This window comes from Juglans regia, chromosome 1 (assembly GCF_001411555.2).
Source record: "Juglans regia cultivar Chandler chromosome 1, Walnut 2.0, whole genome shotgun sequence".
Lineage (NCBI taxonomy): Eukaryota > Viridiplantae > Streptophyta > Magnoliopsida > Fagales > Juglandaceae > Juglans > Juglans regia.
In genome coordinates this window covers 19955271-19978739 of record NC_049901.1, presented here as the reverse complement: position 1 = coordinate 19978739, position 23469 = coordinate 19955271, and the positions used below count along the sequence as shown (strand labels likewise).

Sequence of the window (23469 nt, the reverse complement as noted above, 5' to 3'; positions counted from 1 at the left end):
GAGGCCATGACTGTTGAACTTCGTGCTTTAGAAGCTAATTCAACCTGGACTCTTGAGTCTCTTCCTCCTGGTAAGAAACCCATTAGGTGCAAATGGATTTTCAAAACCAAATTCAAGGCCGACGGATCCATCGAGAGGTATAAAGCTCGACTTGTTGCCAACGGCTACACTCAGGTTGAAGGCCTTGACTACCATGAGACTTTTGCTCCAGTCGCCAAAATGACCACAGTCCGCTGCTTATTGGCCGTTGCCGCTACCAAAAATTGGATCATTCATCAGCTCGATGTAAACAATGCCTTCTTGCATGGCGATCTTGATGAAGAAGTCTACATGATCCCATCACTCGGATATTGCCCTAAGGGGGAGACCCGCGTCTGTCGCCTCAGAAAATCCCTCTATGGCCTCAAACAAGCCTTCTGGAACTGGTTTTTTAAACTAACCTCTATGCTTCTTGATGCAGGTTTTCATTCGTCTCAGGCCGATCATTCTTTATTCACTCTCACCACTTCCACCAGCATTGTTCTTGTTCTTGTTTACGTTGATGACATCCTGGTTGATGGTAATGACCTCTCTCAGATTGAGATTTTCAAGAAAATTCTCTTCACTCATTTCAAGACAAAGACCTCGGTTCCCTAAAGTACTTTCTTGGACTCGAAGTTGCTCGTTCTTCCACAGGCATCTTTCTTAATCAGCGGACATATGTCCTCGACATTCTCTCTGACAGTGGACAACTTGGTGCACGGACTGCTCCTTTCCCTATGGAGCAACATTTGAAGCTTACCACTCAAGGTGGTGACCTCCTTCCTGACCCTGGCCTTTATCGTCGCCTTGTCGGTCGCCTCAAGTATTTGACCATTACCAGACCCGACATTGTCTATGCTGTCAACACACTCAGTCAATTCATGCATGCTCCTCGGGTTCCCCACATGACTGCCGCTACCAGAATTCTTCGCTACATCAAAGGCTGTCCCAGCCTAGGTATCTTCTTTCCTTCATCCAACAGTACCCATATTTCAGCTTACACAGATTCTGATTGGGCCAGCTGCCCCATCACCCGCTGCTCCACCACTGGCTACTTTATTCAGTTAGGCACCAGTCCGATCTCATGGCGCACCAAGAAACAGAATACAGTTTCTCGCTCATCTGCTGAAGCTGAATATCGTGCTATGGCTGTCACAACCTGTGAACTCACTTGGTTAAAATAGCTCCTCACTGATCTTGGCGTCTCTAATCCCGAGCCTTTTACTCTACATTGTGACAATCAATCTGCACTGTATATTGCACACAATCCTGTGTTTCATGAGCGTACCAAACACATTGAGATTGATTGCCATATCATTCGCGACAAAATTCGCTCGGGCCTCCTCAAAGCTGTCCACACTCCTTCACATGAACAACTTGCGGATATCTTCACTAAAGCTTTGGGCCAAAAACTCTTTCATCATTTTTCGCGCAAGTTGGGCATTACGGATTTTCATGCGCCAACTTGAGGGGGAGTATTGACAGAATTATTTCTTTCCATACATGCACATAATCAAGACTTGCATGATTTTTGTAATTTGCTTATTTTTAGGAATTAATAAGCTTAGTCCACTTTCCTTATGTATATATTTCCTTACATGACTCTTTGTATGCCTATTTATTTGTACAAGTTCTAATACGAAATATACTTGCAATTCAATATTTTTCCTCTATCTTACTTCTTAACAATCTTTGACCTACGGTCAAAATCTTTTGCTCAATTCTCACTTTCTGCCACTCCATCTGTTCTCCAAAATCGTCCCTAAAACTTTTATATATCGTGTAGCTTAATTTTCACCGCCTCGGCCAAAGACTTGAAGAAGAAGTTGTAAAGCAATTCATGTAGGGGCAGATGTCAGCTCGCTCGCCTGTCTTGTGAGGGTGACCTAGCGAAATCAAATTCACACATGTAGGTGGATGTTAGCTCGCTCGCCTGCCTTCCCGCAATGACGTTCTCAGAGAACTCACTGATCAAAGCCTCAATTGGGACTCCAACAGCTCAAGTACATGATTGATTTCAAATTCTCTCACTCCATATTCAAGCTATAAGGGGTTTTTTTACAGTTTTCAATGTTTTCATGTATTTATTGTCTTCTCTCTATATTCAAGCTCATCCATGGTTTTACAGTTCTTCATTGTCTTCGCACCATATTCAAGTTGCTCCCTGGATTTTGTTATCATGTGGGGGGTTGTTTTCCTGGCTAGCTACTAGACATTCGTTGGATACAATATCAGATAAGCCAACAACATTTTAGCTTAAACACAATACGTGCATTTGAACACAATAAAGCCAACAACAAATTTTGTCTGCCTGTGGAGGGTTGATGTCGTATTTTGTCAAAAGCTCACTGCACCAAGCCCGCCCTAGTTTAGAGAGAGATACTCCTCCTTCTCTATAAAAACCACCACCAAATTAAAACTTGCGCAGAGGGGGGAGACCCTCCTCTCTCCTTCATCCCTACTCCTTCTCTTCTCTAGTTTTCTTCTTTCATTTTCTTTTTTAGTTGTTCTTTTAGGGCTAAGTATGGAGGAAGGTTGATTTGCTGCTCTCTGGCGTTCAGCGACCACGACGCACCCTCCTACAGGTTTCCCGAGGCACCGATCCTTCAGACAGGCGAAGTTTTTCACCGAATGGAACTATGTGTGACCGACACGCGCGGTCCATAGTGGGCACGTGAAATCCACGCGTCACTTCTAATGGTGCTCTTCTGCCGCCACACGCAGCTTTTCTGGGTCTGGGGCCACTGGTTACTTCAAACCTAATTGACTGCCATACTCCTAGGGTGGCGTGTGGCTTTCACGCGCCATCACAGTCACTTTGTTTGTAATTTTTTCTTCAAGGTTGAAAATTTGGATTTATATCTTTTTAAGATGTAATTAATTTTTTCCCATATATCTTTAATTTCTGTTACGTCTTTTGTTTTAGAAAAATAAGAACTAAAAAACACATCGTCTCTTGGACTTTTGTCCATAGAGTGTATCCTTTACTCCATCTTGGACAGAGTATGGGGTTTGTTAACTTTGTGTTGGACAACATTGTGCTCTCTCTCAGGTGGTTTGAGAGAGGTTTGTAGCATGGACTAGACCATGTGATCAGTCACAATTGTGTACTTGGGAGCCATTAATGTTGTTGCTGGCTTGTACTAAATGTTTCAGGTCAAAGTTGTAATATTTGTTATTAATGAATGCAGTTTGTTTTATATATAAAAAAAAGCTCACTGCACCCATGCACCCAACACAGAGAAGCGAGACATCCAAAATCCATCTCTTTGATTTTTTTCCCCATCCACACATGCAGTGTAAAACAACCAATGTAATACTTTGAGGGTCTGTGGATGCTAGGGCTATGAGCGATTCACTGGGACCGATGTGAGGGGGGGATTATGCTCACGAGGAAGAGGCGACCAATGGTAGCTTCTGATTATGTTCATGTGGGAGAGGGAATCGACGAGAGGGGGAAGAGAGATTTCTTATTGCTCAGAGGCGATGGGAGGTGGGAGAGGGGGAGAGTGATTCTAGGGCTACGAGCGATTCATTGGAACGAGATTCACAAATAGACCGGACTTCTCTTAGACTGGGTTTGCCACATCAGAAGTCATTTGGTGTGTGATAAAAAGGTCGGACTAGTAATAGAATTTCTAAAAACTAATTCATGCTAGGAGAGTTGGATTGTAATAAACAAAAAGAGTAGTAATCCACTTGTCTTTTTTGTTATAACTTTTTATATAATTATATTTTAAATTAAGAGTATTTTAATAAAACTATATTATTTATATAAATTATTTTACAAAAACATTTATGCTTTAAAATATGAATGTGTAAATAATTATGAAAAAATTATATATATATATATATATATATATCTATTCCATATTAAAAGCATGAATGGAAAAAGAAACATTGATTTTTGTCCTTTTTTTTTTTTTTCTCTAATTTTACCTTTCTGTTTTAGTAGTTTTCATGTTTTATCTTAAGTACTCTTGCTTGAACGACAATCACTACAAGAAATTTTAGTTTTAAGGACGAAATTATTTAGGGACGAAAGAAATAGGGATGAAATTTCTTTTGTCCCTAAAAGTAATTATTGGAGACTAGATTTCGTCTCAAAAAATGGATGACTTTATAAAAACGTTTGAACATCTAAAAATCCGTTAGAACCAGATCTTCTGCGACGAATTAGGTCTCTCAAAATGTCAAAACCGTTTTAATGGTGAAAAATACGTTCGAACCTGGAATTAATGTTAGTTTGAATGGTTTATAATTTGTTTGAATGGTAATCTTGGTGGGGAAATAATTTATTTTGGCGGAGAAAGTTCAAATCTGGTCGAACAAAAATATGTTGATTTGGACGGGAAATATTTGGTGGGAAAAATAGGGGAAGGTTGCAAGCTCCTTCGAACACAAAATTTATGCAATCGAACGAAACATTTGGCAGGAAATTAAGTTAAAATTGGCGGGAATTTTTTAAACCTTGTTGAAATGGAACATAAAATATTTACAAATTCATAAATTAATTTTATGTAATTAATATAAAAATATTTTAGTAATTTATTATGTTAAATAAATATTACTTATAGTGTAATTTTTTATATTATTGAGAACGGTAAGTAAAATGAAAAAAAAAAAACATAATTAACAATAAACAAGCTATCAAACACTAAAAATAAAAATCATACCTTAATTGCATCCCAAAAATATAATTTATGGCGGGAATATAATTTATGACTATTTGAATATTAAAATTAATTGTATAAAATAAAAATAGTCATGATTATCCATACAAAAAAAGCATATTTAATAAAAATAAAAGATATACAGCACTACTGGGCCAGATCGAGTAGCACCACCTCGACTCCACCAATGCGTGCCTCAATATCAGTCACTCGAGATATGAGCTTCGACTCTGTCTCTGCAAGGGTGACCTAGTCTGCATCAATGATCTCTGATGTCTGTGCGCGCATCTTTGCGCGCACGATATCTACAATCTCCTCACAAGTATCATTGTGTGATGCACCCTGTGTAGATGCCTCACCAAATACACCCTGTGCACCTCCCTGAGTGTCGACCGCCTCTGGAGTGTCCGGTGCCACGAGACAAGGTCATCGAGTTGATCAGTCCAATTGGCTCCCGAACATGCTCAAACTCATTTGGCTTGACTCCTTTTGCTAAAAGAATCGTGTGAGCATGACTCCGAATGACAATATATCTGTCATAAATTTTTTTTACAAGTACAAGTATTATATAAACCAAAAGGAGTAACCAAGTACACTGAATATAATAAAACTCTACCTGTCGTAATATAGGTGGTCTTTGATCGAATCCTAACGAATATATATCTCGCTAAGTCGATAGGCACCCCACGAGTGAACCGTAACATAAATCGTGCCCGGTCCATGCTCACCTTGGTCTTGTGCAGTCGATGATTAATGTTGGTGGCTATTATAATGTTCATGATCTTGAAAAAACTTGATAAGTCCACCTATTTGATGCTCTTGCTCCCATCATAGGAAGGAACATCTGGACCCACAACCAACTCACGAACCTCATGATTTGCGAGACCATCGATCTCATCAGGCATCACAGTCTCTTCCTTTGTAGTCTCCCCATCACCTACAGGTGTAGACTGATCTCTAGGCACCACGTTAGGATATGCAGTGCACTATCAACGGATACCTAGAAAATTAGCAACTTCATCAACTGAAAATCGTATTAAGATGCCTCGGACGGAGAAAGTGTATGCCTCATCCTCTTGGCTGGCACGACCAAGTTCTCTATAGAACTCAGATACAATATTGATGTATTGAACTATCTTGTCCGTGCCTTCATCCTTCTTATCAATGATCGGTGTCCAATTACGATCGAGAAAGACAGTTGGAGAGAATGTCTCTACTACAGAAGATCCCTAATCATCTATCTTCACCTACCTCTCTAGCAAAATAGTCATCTCTCAGATTTTTTGGCTAGATGATTGCCCTAACGCAACTCGCTTATTTCCCCATGAAGCTATTAGAATGATGCTAAATTGATTATATAAAATTAAGGACAATGATTACAAAATATCATAATTATAATTAGATCAAGGTAATTATATCTAAGAAAATTAAAATAAAAATGTACCGTTCGAATGCTTAACAACACGTTCCAACGATATTATAATGCGTTTGATCGGTAATAAATATACGTTCGAATGCTCATAGATTTCCGTTTGAATGTATACGACCCGTTTGAACGGCGATTTTGGATTCAAAATCGGCAATGGTTGAGTCGACTCAACCATTGCCAAAATCGTAAATAATTGGTTTAGAACTGTCTTTTTTCCTCCCACAACAATAATGAGAAGCCGGGATTGCCATAGAGTCATCTCGTCTTCCATTTCTAGCCAACTACAGGTTAGAAATGGGATTTTGAAAACCCATTTAAAACATGTTTTAGAAGAAATTAATTGGTAAAAACAGTTGGAAGAGGATGTACCTGTTGCAGGTTAGAGAGTGGTGGTGGACAGTGGCTTCAACGGCGGCGTTTGGCAGCTCGTGGCATTGGAGCGTCAGAGTGGGAGAAAGGGTTTTGCGTTCTAACGACGCTGGGTGTGGACACGATGTCTAATATTTATTTATTTTTTTCATTTGAACAACTAGAAATGACGTTTGAACGCATTCATTTTATCCGTTCGAACGCTTACGAATACCATTCCAATGGGAAAAATATATTGTGCAGGTTATTATTATATTTGTTATATAATACAGTATATATACTTATACTACTTATATAATACTTATACTTAATTATTATATGCTTATATTTATACTAATACTTATATACTACTTATAAAGACTAATAAGAAGATATATCATTTATTTACTTATATATAGTTATACTTACATATATAGTTATATATATACTACTATATAATTATATACTACTATATATATAATATACTTATATAGTTATACTTATATACATTTGTTCACTTATATATATTTGTTCACTTATATTATAGTTAGATATACAACTATATCTACTTATATACTACCATATATTATACTTGATATATTTAATATATTGGTGGCGGCGTTGTGGTGGGTGGTGCAGGCAGGGTGGGTTTTGGTTTGCAACAAATCTTTGCTTTGGGACACGTCGACAGTGGTGAAGCTGCACAGGCCGACGGTGGTGAAGGAGCTGCATAGGCCAACGGTGGTGGAATAGATGCGTCGGTCAACGCCGGTGGACAGAAATGCACCGAGAAAAGGTAGATAAAAGGAAGGTGGAGGAGCACGGGTTGTTGCTAGGCAAATTTTATGGCAATAAAATTGAAGTCAAGGGCATTTTCATCATTCTGTGGATCAGCTAGGGCAAGACGCAGGGATAGTAGGGCTCACGGCTCCTCCACCATTTCTTTCGCAATACCTCTGCTAGGGTTTGAGCTCCTCCACCACAAAGAACAATTCCTCTCCTCTACGCACGGCTCAAGGATCCTCCACCCTCTCGCTCCCAATCCTTCTGCTAGGGTTTGAGCTCTTCCTCCACGAAGAAGAAATCATCTCCTCTACACACCGTTTTCCTCTCCCAATTCACTAGCAGCCAAATTTCATCTTAATGAAACGAATTGTTTCATCACATGAAAGTAATACAGGGGAGCAAGGGTCGGGCTTTATGTGTTTTTAATGAAACGAACTATTTCACTTTAATGAAACGATTCATTTGTGCGAGGGCTCTGGGTTGGGGGGGACTATTTTTAGAATTTTTCTTTTTCTTTTAACAAAACTTGCTTAACTCATTGCTTTCATCTGCTTCTGGTGACAACTACCACTCTTATAAATGGGAGGATAGAGTACCAAGACATTGGGGTTGGCCACCAAAGGCATTTTATTTAGTACAAGATAAACGTAATTCGAATTCTTTTCATGTCAGTTCAAAGGCACAAAAGGTAAGGAAAATTGGAAAAAATAATAAATACACATCACTTTTCACAACACTTTACAGAATTATATTTTAAAATAAGGAGTATTTTTGTAAACTAATTTATAAAAATGACATTGCTTTACAAAAAATACTTTCATTTAAAGCATGTGTTGTGAAACGTATTGTGTGGATATCATTACTCAAACTGAAAAGTTTCTCAAACGGTCAATCTTTATTGTATACCTGCCCGAGTTTGAAGATGTTGATTATGTCAATGTTTAAAATTCTGTTCTAATGATCATTCCGGTTTAAGTAATAGAATGAAATATTTTGGTATCGGTGTGTTCCGGTACACCGTTTTGGGATTGCTATATATATATATATATATATATATATATATATACCTGTGTAAGTGTATATCATATATATATGCATAAATATTTGTGTGTGTTTATATATATGTATATATATGGAAGAATTGAAGATTTCTAAAATGAGTATATGTTGAAAACATTAACAAAATGGTACAGATATTTGTGTCAAAAGATAATATTTAAAAAGTCACAAAATTGAGTTGAGACACCAAAAAAAAAAAAAATAAATAAATAAAATAAAAGAAAAAAGAAAGAAAGAAAGAAAAAAAATAGCCAATAAATTATTAAAAATAACGAGATAAAAAAAGGAATGAAGAGACATATTTAAAGTTACAAAAATTTAAATTATATAAATTCTTTTTAGATTTTAAAATTATATGAATGCTATCTAAATTTAAGATTTACAAAAATTACATTTAAACTCAAAAAAATTATAAAATTGTTATTAAAATAGTCTGAAATTGTCGAAAGGGACTGAAATTTGAAACAAAATAGAATTAAGATGTATACTGTATTAATTGGATACTGTATCAGAACAGAAAATTCCCAACATTCTGGTTGGAATGGAATGGAATGGAACTCAAAATGATGGGTACAGTTCTCAACGCTTAGATGAGAGATGGCTCCTGAATACAAAAACACAATGCTAGGCAGGTATGCCCCCCTCGTGGAAAAAAACAATTAGTTTCCTTTGCGAAGAAAATACACTCAACAATAAGGTTATACCATACACTTATTACAGAATTATAGTTTCTTGTTATTGTTTCAGATACATACTCTTTGCAGTCTATACCATTCAAGATTGCATTTAATGCTTCATTCGCAATGTAAAAAAGGGGCACCTATAGTGGGCATCCCTTCACCTCCTCTTGGGAGTTATGAAGTGGCTCTTAAACCATTTTATGAGGCTTGATGGCTGGCCCTTAATGGCCAGCCAGGGGTTATACTAGAGAGGTTATTTACATAGTCTCTCACCCTCTTTAGAGAAAATATTTGGACAAACAAACTCTCTCCCAAATGGTTATCTCTAGTCACGATATCTAGGCTGTGGAATATATGAGTGTTGCTCTGGTATTATCACGTAGCACACAAAACTATCGATGTGAAGATCGTGGATGAACAACGATGCTGGATAATTCGTGAAACAACCGCACTAGATCCGAGATATTTCTTGTGAGGTAATATTGCTTCTATTGTACATTTTGATCTAATATTTTTAACATTGATATCAGAGCCAAAAATTAGTTGTTTCCGATTTATGTTTAGTATGCATGATGTGATTTATTTTTCGTGCACAATGAGAATTTTTTTTTCTCTCTCTTGGTAACCATGGCCACCTGAGAAGTGGTGCAGCACCTCGGTGTTAAGCCGCACAAGACAGTAGCACTGCCATGACAAAGGAGCTATAGTGCTCCAAGAGTGTCATATGAAGCAGCGCAAGGTGGCCTGCAGCAGCTGGTGTTGTAGCCGAACCTCGCTGCGTGCTCCGAACGTGTGCAGCGTAGCCCACAGTGTTTCGCAGCCCATGGTGTAGCGCTGCACACAGTGCAGCGTGGGGCCACAGCTCGGCACCTTTGCCACGGCTATGAAGTGCATCAAGCACTACAGCGTGGGTGCACCAACTTGGCGCTGAGCCGTCCATGCCGTCGCGCGCACCAGTGAGCTGCGGAAGGCAAGAACCCCGCAGAGTGTCTGCCATGGAGGGTAGAGCCTCATGCGCTGGCTGATAGGGTGGCGACGAGCACTGCAGCTTCGGGACGTCGCCCATGGCCCAGCCTGCATAGTGCATCGCACGCAGCTGTGTGACGCTGCCATGGTGCAGCGCTGTACACAGTGCAACAAACTGAATGGGAGCAGCGCTGCCATGGATTGGCAGCCCTGCCAGGACCTCCAGAGTCTTGGTTAATGGCCACCCACTGCAACAGGCGGTGGTTACAAGCTACTGTTTCAATTTTTTTTTTACAGTACATTGTTCTTTAACCTTCGACTGAAGGAGGAAGATGAACAGTGATGTTCATTAGTTTGTGATGAAGTTTGGGCTGGTTTTAAAGTGAGTTGGGCCTATTTTTTTTTTAAAATCAAGTTCTGGTCCGGCCCATGCCTTTTGTTTTAGCAAAACCCATATGTTTTTAATTAAAAGAAAACAGTTTTGGTTTATATTACTTATGGGCTGTAGGCTGCAAATCTATTGGTTTTAAGGGTGCTTGTGTATTGGGTTGTGAGCCCATCAGGCATAGGCCTGCTCTGTAGCTGGGCGCCCAAGGAGGTGCGGCCCATTGGCTGTCCAAGAACTGTGGCATAAAATTTTTTTTGAAATATCTTTTGCCTGTGATTATGGTTATTAAATACATGCTTGCCATTATATTATTTTTGTCACATTTGTTTGGCTTTTTATTTTACGTTATAAATTGTCTAGATTATTATTTTTGTGAATAATAATTATTCGAAAGAAATGTGATGATTATTTTTTTTTGTACATATATTGTGATTATATGTAATTGTACAAGCTTATTCTATCACTTATATTGTTAGACTATTTTTAAGAATAGCCTTCAATTTTTTAGAATGTGATAAATTAGAGGATTAAGTAGCCTGAGTTTGATTAGTCCATGCTTGTTGATTGGCTCAATATTGATTTCTTCAATCAAAGAAGAAATTATTTTTTCATGTGACTAACTCGGTAGATTGCTTATCCTAGTGGGAGTATAGTTGTGATTAATTTAGAATTAATCTCCTATATGATATAAATTTATGCAAAAATTAAGTTAGAAATTAATAATTATACATTGAGGCGCAATAGATGATTAGGAAGCATAGCGAATTTTCGATCTTGCGACGTGTATTAATTATTTTTGTTCTGACTTAGATTAACGCGGCAAATTTCTTAGATATGTGTGCAATTAAATTCGCATAGTTTAGTAACTTTGAGATAACAATGAAGAAAGTCTAGAGATTATTTATACGACTTAATTGTCGCATTAATCTCCTCCATGAGCAGTAGTTGGAAAAGAATAAAGATTATTGTGAGTATCAGATAGTTTTAGACCATCATTATTGTGAAACCTCTTAAATGTCTAAAATAAAATTGGAAGTGCTCGTGGGACACATGCACTACAATTTTTATAGAAGTTGATGGGATCAACTGTTGAATAGAGTTAAATCACTATTTTACCTTTGAATCTTGTGGGTAATAACAAAAGTAGAGCGTTGTTTTTTTAAAGCAAATATTAATTGCTCCTATATTTTGAGGTTGAGCACTATAATCTTAAAACAACTTAGATTACTCACAGATAAGAACATACTCTCTAAAACTTGCTAGTATGTCTGGCGAGTAAGGATGTTAAAATCTGAGTGTGCAAGCGTGTTGAGGACATTCTTAATTGCATATTCATTTTTTAAAGATTTTATCAGTGCACCTTTATGTGGTATTGGCATTGGTAATCTTGCTCAAGTTTTATTTCTCTCTAGCGAGAACAGATAGGTTCTTGCAGATATATAAACTTTGGAGCACCCCCTGAGAGTAATACCAAGCACCTTGGAGGTTTGCATGGTAACAGTGGCAAAAGTTTGAATAATTAGGTACGACTTAAATTAAGCCTAAAAATCTTGCTCATGGTTGCATTGATGCAAGATAGATTTTAGGCTAAGATAATTTCTCGCAAAGTTTTTCTTTTCTCTCCTATTGTAGATTGAAGAATATGAAAAATATTGAGTATGTAAGAAATAAGGATATATCACTAGTTAGCAGCTAAAATATCACATACTGCATTTGTTGCACAAAACGATATTTTTATTAGCGCTTTTAATGCGATATTTGTGAAGTCTATACCTAATTTGATTTAAGACTTGTTGAAAGTAGTGGTGTTAGTGAGAATTCTTAGAGGTTTGGAAGTTGGATGGTCACTTATTGACTCTGTGGTATTATTTCTCGGGTGGGGAAATGATATACTAAAATATGCCATGGAGGCATAGGATGATGGGTGTGAAGCTTGAGAAATTGAAAATTTTCTCACTAATGAGATCCCTCTCCTTGGTTTAGTAGAGTCAAAGAGAAAAGGCAATATGAGCATTTTCTATGTGAAAGTTCCTATACATGCACTCTAAGGACTTTGAGAATAAATATGTTGTTTCATCATATAAATGCGATCCAAAATTTTTTTTATGAAAATATATTTTTCAGTTAAAATTTTTTCAAAATCACAATCGTATGAGTTATATGATGAGAACAATTATCTCGCAGTTTATTGACTTGCTGAGAATGGTGTTATAAATGAATTATGGCTCAAAACATTGTTACATCACACCTGGGTTGATGTAATATGGGGTTGCAGTCTTAATTCTGATTTGTGCAAACGTGAATTCTATTAAAAATCAAGAGGATCTAAGCTTGATCATTTTTTGGTTGAGTCAAGAAAATTACTTGTATTTTTGGCGAGGGTAGGGAATTGTGGATTTTTGTAATACTTATTTTTTGGAAAGAACGTTTTCATCACATTTCATTCCACATTACCTTAACCTTAACCTTTTTTCAAAATTCTTTTTATATAAGATCGCCGAAAATAGTGGGAGTAATTCAACAACTAGTGAGAGTATACCTTTGAGTTAAGGTGTACCATTAGTGATAGTGACTCCCAAAAGTTATTAAATATAAGGATCCTTATAAATAACGTGGTAGGTTTATATCAATATTCTCTCGTCATTTAGAGACTAGAAGAGAATATTTGTAATATGGCTCCGCTAAAGGTATTGAATTCACATAGTAGGAATCCCAACATAGAATCTTAGATTTGCTTCACTTATATGATCCAACCTGGGGTTGTTGATCTAATTGACAAAGGAAAAATGGAGTTGATAGAGGTATAGATCCATCTCTTGGCACTAATTGAGTTGCATTTAGATAGCTATTGATTGCATATTTATTCAAACTTTTCTTGAAGGTGTTAAATAGCTGATTCTCATAGGAGAATTAGATGGTACGCATGATTGTTGCTAGTACTATTTTGGTACAGAAAGCGAATGAATGCTGCTGGTACTGTTTACATGCGGCCTAAACAAACCATCTATTCAAAGATATCCAATGTACCTAGTCCTTTTTTTTTTTATTAAACGACCTATTGAATAAAATGAGGTTCTTTGAAAGCTGTTGACAATATTAGAAAAATGTCATCATAAGAGATATTGCGAACTGGTTATCTTAGATAATTAATTGTCACCTAATAAGAGGTTTTCCATACTATGAGGTGATGGACATGGGTTTGTGAAAAGAAGCTCAGATTTCATGTCTTGTGAGACTGTTTTTGAGGAAAACAGTTTCTAGGAGCTCTTGTTCAAAATCTATAGACAATTAATGAGATGGAAAATACTAAAGAATCTAGTTTTGCCTATACTATTTGGTGTTTCCATTATCATTTGCTCATGGGAGTTAGAGGTTAAGTTTTTGTTAGAGGGTAAATATGACTTACTTGGTTAATTGAGTTTGTGATGCGATTGTCGTTAATGGTAACGACTAGACTATTATGATTGTCTTTGGGGGCAAAGGCCCTAATCGTTTTACCCTTAATGAAAAATAAATAATGGTTATCTCACATGCTTTTATTGAGTGCAAGAGATTTATATGAAACATTGAAGTCACAAATTAAGTTTGTTGAATAACATTTATGTTAGACTTGCTGACTAGAATCTATGGCTTAGATTGTGAGTCTGACCTAAATGAGATTCGTGATGAATCATCGCTGACTTCGTGGTTATGCAAATGACTTTTATATGTAAATGCAGAGTCTCTTGGTAGGAGCATGATTTGGAAATTTACTACACATTAGAATGTGCATAGAGAGAAATGGTCATTAAACACCACTTGAGAGTTGTGGTTTAATAATTTGTTATTGACCATGTGATTTCTCTGTACCTCATGGTATTGCTCGTCATGCACATGATACTGATGTGTTCTATGATCATGTGGCGTGATTGGAAGCATTCTTTGATAAGCACACATATTCACCATAAATTTATGAGTTATGGTAAAAAATGTATATTGACAAGCTTAGATTGACTCACTCACACGAGCGATTACCTTTGGCACTACAAAGAGATAGCGAGCAAAGATGAGACAATGTGTCACTCGATACTTCTCCAGAGAAGGATAAGTTGTAAGACACAAAAAGATATGTCGCCATAGTGGGAGCTAAGATGAGGTCTAAGGATCGTGCATGGTTACCCACAATCCATGTAGCCTGTGGTTTAGCCAGATGCGAGAGCCTCTTTGGTGCTTTGGATAGCGAGCAAATGGAGGGACTCGGGTTAGACGCTGAGATAGCAACTAGACTAAGATCTGTACGGTGAATTGAGATTAGATATACTCTCTTTCTTTTGAAAGAGAACTCCACCGTAACATGTATTTCATACTACATGTGCTTTTACGACCAACAATAGAGGTGAGTGAATGGTTCCCTGCTTCTTCACCGTGTGAGTCCTGTAGGTTATAATCGATGACCTTAATTTATTTGTGCCTTTAGGAGACTTTTGACTATGCCACGAGGTTGATGTTTTAGTGTCTACTACTTTGGCATATTATCTATGGCTATGAATGATGTGGTCTAAAGAGGCATTGCTGGGAAAACGACTAGATTGAAATTAAATGACATGAGCGCTATGGGAAGACTATTTGGTAACACATCGATAATGATGTGTACTCATTACCGGCAAGTTATGTTGCTTCTTGGGAGTTGCAGTATAACTGTGTGTACATCATATTTTATGGAGATTGAGTATTGCTCTGAGTCATTTGGACTCGAGAGGGATTAGGGATGCTTAGTCTGATGTGACCAAATGAGTCAGGGCATAACGAAACACTTTTAGGGATGTTGCTATGCTGGTCAACTCTAGGAGAGATTTGGTATAATGCTCCCATTTTTCTTTTACAGCTGTGCTCGATGGTCGCATGACCTATTTGCTAGTATGAACCAGATTGAGAACATATTGAGGGATGCAGACCTGGGGTCTTGCCCACCATGTGTGAGTGGGAGATGTAAGAAAGGGGCACCCATAGTGGGCACCCCTTCACCTCCTATTGGGGGTTATGAAGTGGCTCTTAAGCCACTTCATGAGGCTTGATGGCTGGCCCTTAATGGCCAGCCAGGGGGTTACACTAGAGAGGCTATTTACATAGTCTCTCCCACTCCTTAGAGAAAATACTTGGACAAACAAACTCTATCTCAAATGGTTCTCTCTAGTCACGGCATCTAGGCTGTGGAACGTGTTAGTGTTACTCTGGTATTACCACGTAACACACTCCACCATTGATGTGAAGATCGTGGATGAACAACGACGCTGGAGAATCTGTGGAACAACTGCACAAGATCCAAGATATTTCTTGTGAGGTAATATCGCTTCCATTGTGCATTCTGATCTAATATTTCTAACACACACTTTATTTCACAAATGTGTTTCGGTCTTCTTCTGATTGACGATGATGAGCTTCTTATCACTTTAGAACTAAAAACCCCTTCATTTCAGCCTAGTTTTTTTTTTTTTTTAATCTTTTTTCCCCTCCTCCTAAGCAAGCAATATTATAAATATATAACACAATTATATGATACAAGAGATAACAGGGTGGGAAGGCCCAATATTCATCCCAAAACTAGCTAGTACAAAAAAAAAAAAAAGTAAAAAAAAAAAAGAAGGGATCTGGAGCCAATGACTTGACCCTCACCCATTTCCCACAAGGGGAAGCCGCCTGAAACGGTTTTGATACAGTTCGATAAATAGACTATAACACTACGAATGAAGTCACAATGAATAGATTTGTGTTGCATGTCGTTGATCTGGATTGGCAAAATGTGACTTTCACTATCTTTTTCCCACGATCCTTGGTTAGGAGGAGCGATAAGATAGGAAGATAGCAAGCAAAAGAAGTATCGAATCGCCGATGGGCAACTGCCTGGACTCTTCATGCGCCATAGTAGGAGAGTGGAGGTTGGTCGGATCTAAGAGATTTGAGGTAACTGACCCCAAAAATGCTGTGAGTGGCAGTGACAGACTCTCCCTGGTTTGGCGGCGTGTGAGATCCACGCGCGGTTTGGGTTGCGCGTGAGATGCATGCGATACTCTTTTTGACGATCTACTTTTGTCGTCCAAAGTATTGGCAACTGGGAAGTCTTGCGGTGCAGCACATGGTAGTTATAGGTGACCAGAAAGCTGTAAATTGACACTTCTCTGTGCTACAGTTGGAAAATGAAGGAAAAAAAAAACATGATAGAATAACGTTGGGACTATATAGACAGGAGGAGGGGGGGTGGAGCTGAAGCTTTAGCAACCCTCTGGACGGAGAAGGTAAGATTTTGGACCTTAGGTATAGATTGTTTTCATTGGAGAAAGGAACGGTGATACAATGACTCAGTGTTATTTATGTCTAGTTTATCAAATGATCTGCACTATATTTTACATGCTTCACATGTATAGAATGCCTTTAGGAAGGTTTGGATAGTGAGTTAGTATGAGATGAGATGAGATGAAAGTAAAAAGTTGAATAATATATTGTTAGAATATTATTTTTTAATTTTTTTTGTTTTGATATTTGAAAAATTTGAATTGTTTATTGTATTTGGTGTGTGAGTTTGAAAAAGTTATAATGATTAGATTAGATAAGATGAGATGAGTTGATAGGCTATCTCAATCCAAACAGCCCCTTAGGTCTTGACGTTCTCACCTCCCCAAATTAGGATACTAAGTTTGGGATATTGTGTTATTGAAGGAAATGCTGTACAAAAAAAGGCTAGATACAAATTCAATATAAGTTGTGGAGTTCTTAAACATGATAAACTGATCAAGCATCCTGATACAAAATTAAAGCTACAGTTTATTTAAACTACAAGATTGGAGTAAATTCCCAATTCCCGCATAGCATTCCAATTCTCATCCATGGGGGAGGTGGGAGATTAATCACTAAACAATTTGTGGATGCTAAATAACTAGGATGATTTTGTGTTAGATAACTAGCTAGTATGATTAGACGGAATAGTAAGAATAAGAAAGAAAACATTAACTAGTTTGGATGTCTAGATGAGATACAAACTATCTCAACTGAGTTGTACGGCAGGTCTCGTCTGGGTATCCAAACGGCAATCCTCAAGTTTGTATCTCATCTCAAAAGTTTTTCAACAATTGCAATTACTCTCTGATAGTGAAGAGTAAAAAACACTGACCCATATGTAATATGCAGTCCTCCTTTACTTTCCCCATCCCATTTCAAAATCTTCCTCATTTCTGTTCACGCCCCTTACCATCTACCTTTACCCATCGTATCCCAGTAATGGGTGAAACCAACATCATCCCCACCTCAATAAATTGGGACCGTTGTTCATCCTGGTTGCGCTAATTTTGTCCCATCGAGGTTGCGGCCTACAGGTGATACACAGAGACGCACTTGGTGGTCGTCCGCAAGCACCAACAGTAAAGAAATATGTTCATATTTGGGAGTATTGAAATAATTGTGGCCAACTAAAAAAAATATATTTTTGGAAAAGTCAAAATATTTATGGATTTTTAAATTAATAATAGATAATAATTATTTTTATTTTATTCATAATATTTTCCACCTAATAATTAAAAATACTTTTCAATAATTGGTGGGACCCACCACTTTATCAAATCTCGAAAAAGTTAAAACCATCACATTTTATCTCACTATCCAAATATACTTTTTTACAAACTATCTCAACTCATCTCACTATCCAAACACATTTTTTTACAAATTATCTCATCACATTTTAACTCAAAAATTTCACTACTATTCAAAATATCTAATCTAATCTCATTTTAACTGCATAACCAAACATAGCCTAACTCTTAAATTTTTATTTTTATTTTTATTTTTTATATATATTAGATACATAATAAACTCCATTTGTTCTGAAAAGATGACAAAGATTTCATCCTATACATTTATAATGTAGTTTCTGAATAAACAGCAGCTTAGGTCCATATATAATACAATATCATGTAATTCAGCTCAGTTTGGACCACAGCAACTCAATTACTCGACTGTTTTAGAGACTCCACGACTCCATGCAATAGAGCTTGCGACAGCACAATCTATACTTGCTGAAGTGCTCATCTTCATGTATCTATTCTTCAGAACTCTTTGGTTTTTTATCTTCTGATTTACAGAAGCCAAGCAAAATAATAGACTAATTCAAGTAAATGGAAACTCTTAAATGAATATAAAACTGAACTTTAAGGATAGAGTAATGACATAGCTATAATTTTTTTACAGCTATTTTATAACCCATTTTACAATTAACCAATGCAAGCATGCAACTTCGTTAAAAACGAATTTAAAATTTACAAAACAATCATTCAGTTAATATAGATCTAGTTGTAAGAAAGTTGTAAGATAATCATTTTCCTTAAGATATGTTTGATGGATTAAAAGTCTTTGCTAATATAGAGAGGTGGTAGAGTACTTGGGTACATGAATTAGTTGGACACATATGAGCTTTAGAAAATAGAGGTGGGGGGCATGTCACCTACATTTGGCCTGCCCACTGCCCAGCGATTTGGCTGCCCCAGGCATGTGTGCGGGTGGGTAGCTTAAATTTATATACATAAGTAGGCGTGTTCTTAGTAAGGTACCCACCTACCCGTTGAGGTATATAAAGTTAAGAGTAATGCTACATACAGTTGTGGTGTGCACAAATATTGTGCAGTCATTTTGAGAAAGAATGTGGTTCACTATTAAAAAATTAATTTCATTTTCATATAGGTCTCATATTTATTCACTTTTTTCAAGATGATTGCGTAGTATTTACACATTCATGACTATAACTATCAATTCTCTAAAGTTAAATCCTATATTTTTTCTCCTCTCCTAGTCTTCTTTCCTCATTACAGCTGCATGATGTCTCTTCTTTTCTTTCTCATTTTCTTCTTCTTCTCCTCCACCACCTCCTCCTCCTCCTCCTCATCTTCTTCCCCTTATGCTCTTCTTTGTCTTCTTCTTTTTCTCCTCCCTATCTTCTCTTGTTCTCCTTTTTTTATCTTCTCATTCTCTCCTTCACCACATTCCACGGCACAATGCATACCTATGACCAAGTCATGCCGTGGGTGTACACAGACCCACCGCTCTTGCGTGTGACAATGGGCAGACCCATGAGCAAAATTATTTTCGATCTAAGACTTATCTTTTTTTTTAATCTAGATCTTATTTAGATTTACGGATTTATCTTTGGATTTCTATGTTTATTTTTAGATCTATGAACTTTAGATAGTTGGTTTAGGGTTTAAATGTTTATTTGAGGTTTGGATTATGGTGGTCGGACGTAAGACTATTCATCCGGGCCGGATTTTTTTTTCGGGCCCGGTCCGGAACCCGGTTATCCGGGTTCCGGTTACGGTTTTCGGACCGGATCAAATCCGGGCCGAAACCCGCATGGTGAAAACTGGATATAGCCGGCCCAGATCTGGGTATGAAATTCGGATTCAAGCTGGTACCCGGGTTTGTATAAATGAGAAAAAATATTTTTCAGACTTGACTTGATTTCGTCGCTCATCACTCCCCAACCTCTCTCTCTCTCTCTCTCTCTCTATCACGCGAAACCCTAGCAGCCGCCGTGTCTCTCTTTCATTCTTCACTCCCTACCAGTGACCACGATCTGTCTCAAAGATTTTCCCGATTTCCTCATCCGTTTCTTTTTCTTTTCTGAGATGCCGAAACCCTCTCTGTTTGTTTTCTTCATCCTCGTGCCTTCGTCTTCATCCTTGGTATGCTTTCTTCTCTCTGTTTGTTTTGTTCTCTCTTTGTTGATTTTGAGTTTGTTCTGATGAGAATGTTTGAGGAGTATTTTTTATGGGTTAGATCCTCGTGCCGTCGTCTTCATCCGTGGTATGTTTTCTTCTCTTTGTTTGTTGATTTTGAGTTTGTTTTGTTAGAATGTTTGAGGAGCATTTTTATGGGTTAAAATGTCTGGGTATTTGAAAGATTATGATGGGCTTTGTTCAGCTGATGAGAAGTGTAAATCTTCTCGTTGGTGCTGTGATTTGGATCTTCGATCAGTTTCCTCTTTTGGCAATTCTTAAGTTTTAAGGGTTTTTTCCCAGAAGGTTCCTTTTTTGACCCTTTCATTTGCTCCTGTAGATATATTACTTATGAGAAGATTGTCAATATGTAGTAAAAGTAATTGATGCATTCAGCTGTGACTATGCTTTTGATGCAGAGAACAGGGCGTGGTGCAGGATTTATATCATTTGTTGGTAACGCAACAATATATTTATATATATATATATATAAATATATATTTATAGGCAGATTGCTTGATGGGTTGAGAAAATATTTAGAAATCTCTTTTTTGGAATGGTTGACAGTTATGCACCCTTGTGTCTGTAGCATGTGTATAGCTTTAGATAGCTGAGCATAGCCCTTTGTTTCTTTTACTTGCATTGTTGTGTCTGTTTTTGTGAATAAGGTAGGATAAGCTATAACTCTTTTGACATAACATGGAACTGACTTCTATTTCTGCTTATTGCTTGCAAGAATTGTAATTAATGATAATGTCATAAATTATAATGCTTTCTATGGTCTTCTAAAGATAGCATCATCTGCCATGACTCTCTGCCTATGTTCTCAAAGGTAAAAGTATTCCATTCCATTGCTCCATACCATATTGGTTTAGCAATGAGTTATGATATAAACAGATGCTTGATGTTTCCCGGTTTTGATGACAATGTTTGAGGAGTATTTTTATGGGTTAGACTATAAGCTTTTAAGTTTAAAGAAACTTTCTAGCTTTTACAGAGATTGGTTCTTTTCCTTGGCTCCATTGTCGATTCTCTTCTATTAATTTATATAACTCCTGCTTTGCTTTATGCTTTATGCTTGATAACAATTTTGGCGTTACAATTTTGGTGTGAGATTAAAAGACTACATAGCTTTTCTAAGTATTCAAAACTTTTATTTTTTGCAGGATCTCTTTCAGTCAGTAGATCACTTGAAGTTTCTAAGTATTCTAATTGATGGAAGACCATGCTAATGATTTTGTAATTCATATCTTGTAATTTTGTATTTTGTAATGTATTGTATAAATAACAAATAATGTAATATATATGTAGTGGATTGCATGCATTTTAGTTTTTCATTTTTATGTACTTTTATTATTCTTGACAATGTTAGTATTATGCTTTTTAACTTGACTTAGAAAATTTTTTCATAAACTATAGGCTTTTATAAAAAAATTATGATTTTTAACATTATTTTTAATAAATATAGGCTTTTAGGCTTTTACATGAAGGGAATTATGCTCTTCAACATGGATTTTTCTTGAGAAGTCTTTAATATAGGCATTTAAAAAAAAAAAGGCTTTTAAACTGAAATATGGACTTCTATAAAGATTAAAAAGGAACCCGGATTTGCGGGTTGTAAAAATCCGGATTAATCTGGGTTTCGGCCCGGGTCATAACCGGGTATATCCGGGCAGGAACCCGGTCCGGATTTGAAACTCGGGTTCTGGGCCGGGTATGCCCGGATACCCGGTCCGGTACCCGGTTGAACACCCCTAGTCGGACGGTGGTTTGAGAGATCTGCCCTCTTGTTTGGCAGAAACGGACTGCTATGCTAATGGTTTTAGTTGTTTTAATCTCATCTCATCATTTCACATTTTTCAAATCTCCACATAAAATATAATAAACAATTCAATTTTTTCGAATCCCAGTTCAATTTTTTCAAATCTCAAAACAATAATAATATTAAAACGTAATACTTTAAACTTTCAAACAAAATATAAAATTCTCATCTCACCTCCTAAACCTTGGGTGAGTTAGGAATGTCAACAAATGACGTTTCTGCCCTTATATGATCACTTTTTCCCCATTAATAATTTGATTTTATGGGGAAAATGTTGGGTATTGCTTGCAGGTTTGATCGTGACAAAGCAGTAACATGCACATGGATTTTTTTCAATATCTCATTTCATCTAATTTTATTTTATAATTTACGTTTTAAACATAATTGAAATACAAAATACTTTTATTATATATTTTTATAAATTGAAGTTTAAATTTTTAATTTTTGCAAAATTAATATCTGAGTAAAAAAAAAAAAACTAATTACAGATTGTCACGTGAACATATGGCAATTGCTTGATTAGGTAGCTCGTTTGATCCTTTGGGTGTTTACAATTGGCGATGCAAGATTTTGGCAACACAATCGCTTGAAGAGGCCTACTCCTAAAGCATACGCAAACAAGACGAAGTTCACAATTTACCATAATTTTTCATCAATCAAATACTATATTCAGTCTACAATTTCTACTATGACCATCTCGGCCTGACATTTCCCATCGCCATGCCGACGTATGAATGGCCTTCAGCTGACCAGACCCTCAATTGGGACCCCAACAGCTCAAGTACATGACTGTCCTCAAAGACTCTTCTGACCTCTTCATTTTCTCCTGGTTTCTTACTTTGCTTGAAACCACTGCAGAAGTTGAGGAGGAGAGGCTCTTGGCCTGAGACATGGACCGGAGATGGTTCTTTGTATTTTGTTGAGCGGATCTTATAATATAATTCCATCTGCAGATACCCATCTGATCTTTCATGGCCTCCACAACTCCTACGCTGGCTGCTACAATTGCTCTGCTGGTCGAACTCATCTTCTACTCTTCGAAAGACTGTTCTTTGCCCTTGAAATTAGAGAAAAAGGAAATGCAAACTTCGTGTAGCAAATAAAACTGAACCAAGAAGGATACGTGCTTGATGTAGCAAACCATATGGAGGAGCCTCTTTTTATATAGAGGGAGAGAGTGATGGAAAGTCGAATACTAGGGAAGGAGCTGAAGTTTGGGAATACCCACCAAAACTAAACCATTTGCTGGTGGTTTTCGGGTACGGGGAGCCAATGGTTTACATTTCAGTCACTTTCAGATAAAATAATGCTGTCCACTTGAGTTACTAACGCGCACGCTGTTTTCCAATATACAAGCCAATCCATGCCAGGTAGTTGGAGTCTTGGACCACTTTTTTCTTCTGAGCAGTCAGGAGATTTGGATTGGAATAAACAAAAGCCACTCGTTTTCTCCAAGTTGAGTCCCAAAGGATTAATATTAGGTTGTCTCACTCAAAAGTAACTTCTTGGTGAATTGCCACCTCAACCAGGGTCCTTATCACGCCTCTCTCCCGAGCCTGCTTA

The 23469-nt window shown here is 37.1% G+C and overlaps 1 protein-coding gene across 1 annotated transcript; it reads right to left on the bottom strand.

Moving 5' to 3' along the window:
• Positions 1–1750: 1750 nt before the first annotated feature.
• LOC109019345 lies at positions 1751–23177 on the bottom strand. Its single transcript, XM_035687903.1, has 2 exons — positions 22663–23177; positions 1751–1999 (listed from the first exon to the last, which is right to left on the bottom strand). Exon 1 carries the CDS (start codon positions 22931–22933, stop codon positions 22664–22666), a length of 270 nt encoding a protein of 89 aa, XP_035543796.1. The 5' UTR covers positions 22934–23177; the 3' UTR covers positions 1751–1999; position 22663.
• Positions 23178–23469: the final 292 nt, after the last annotated feature.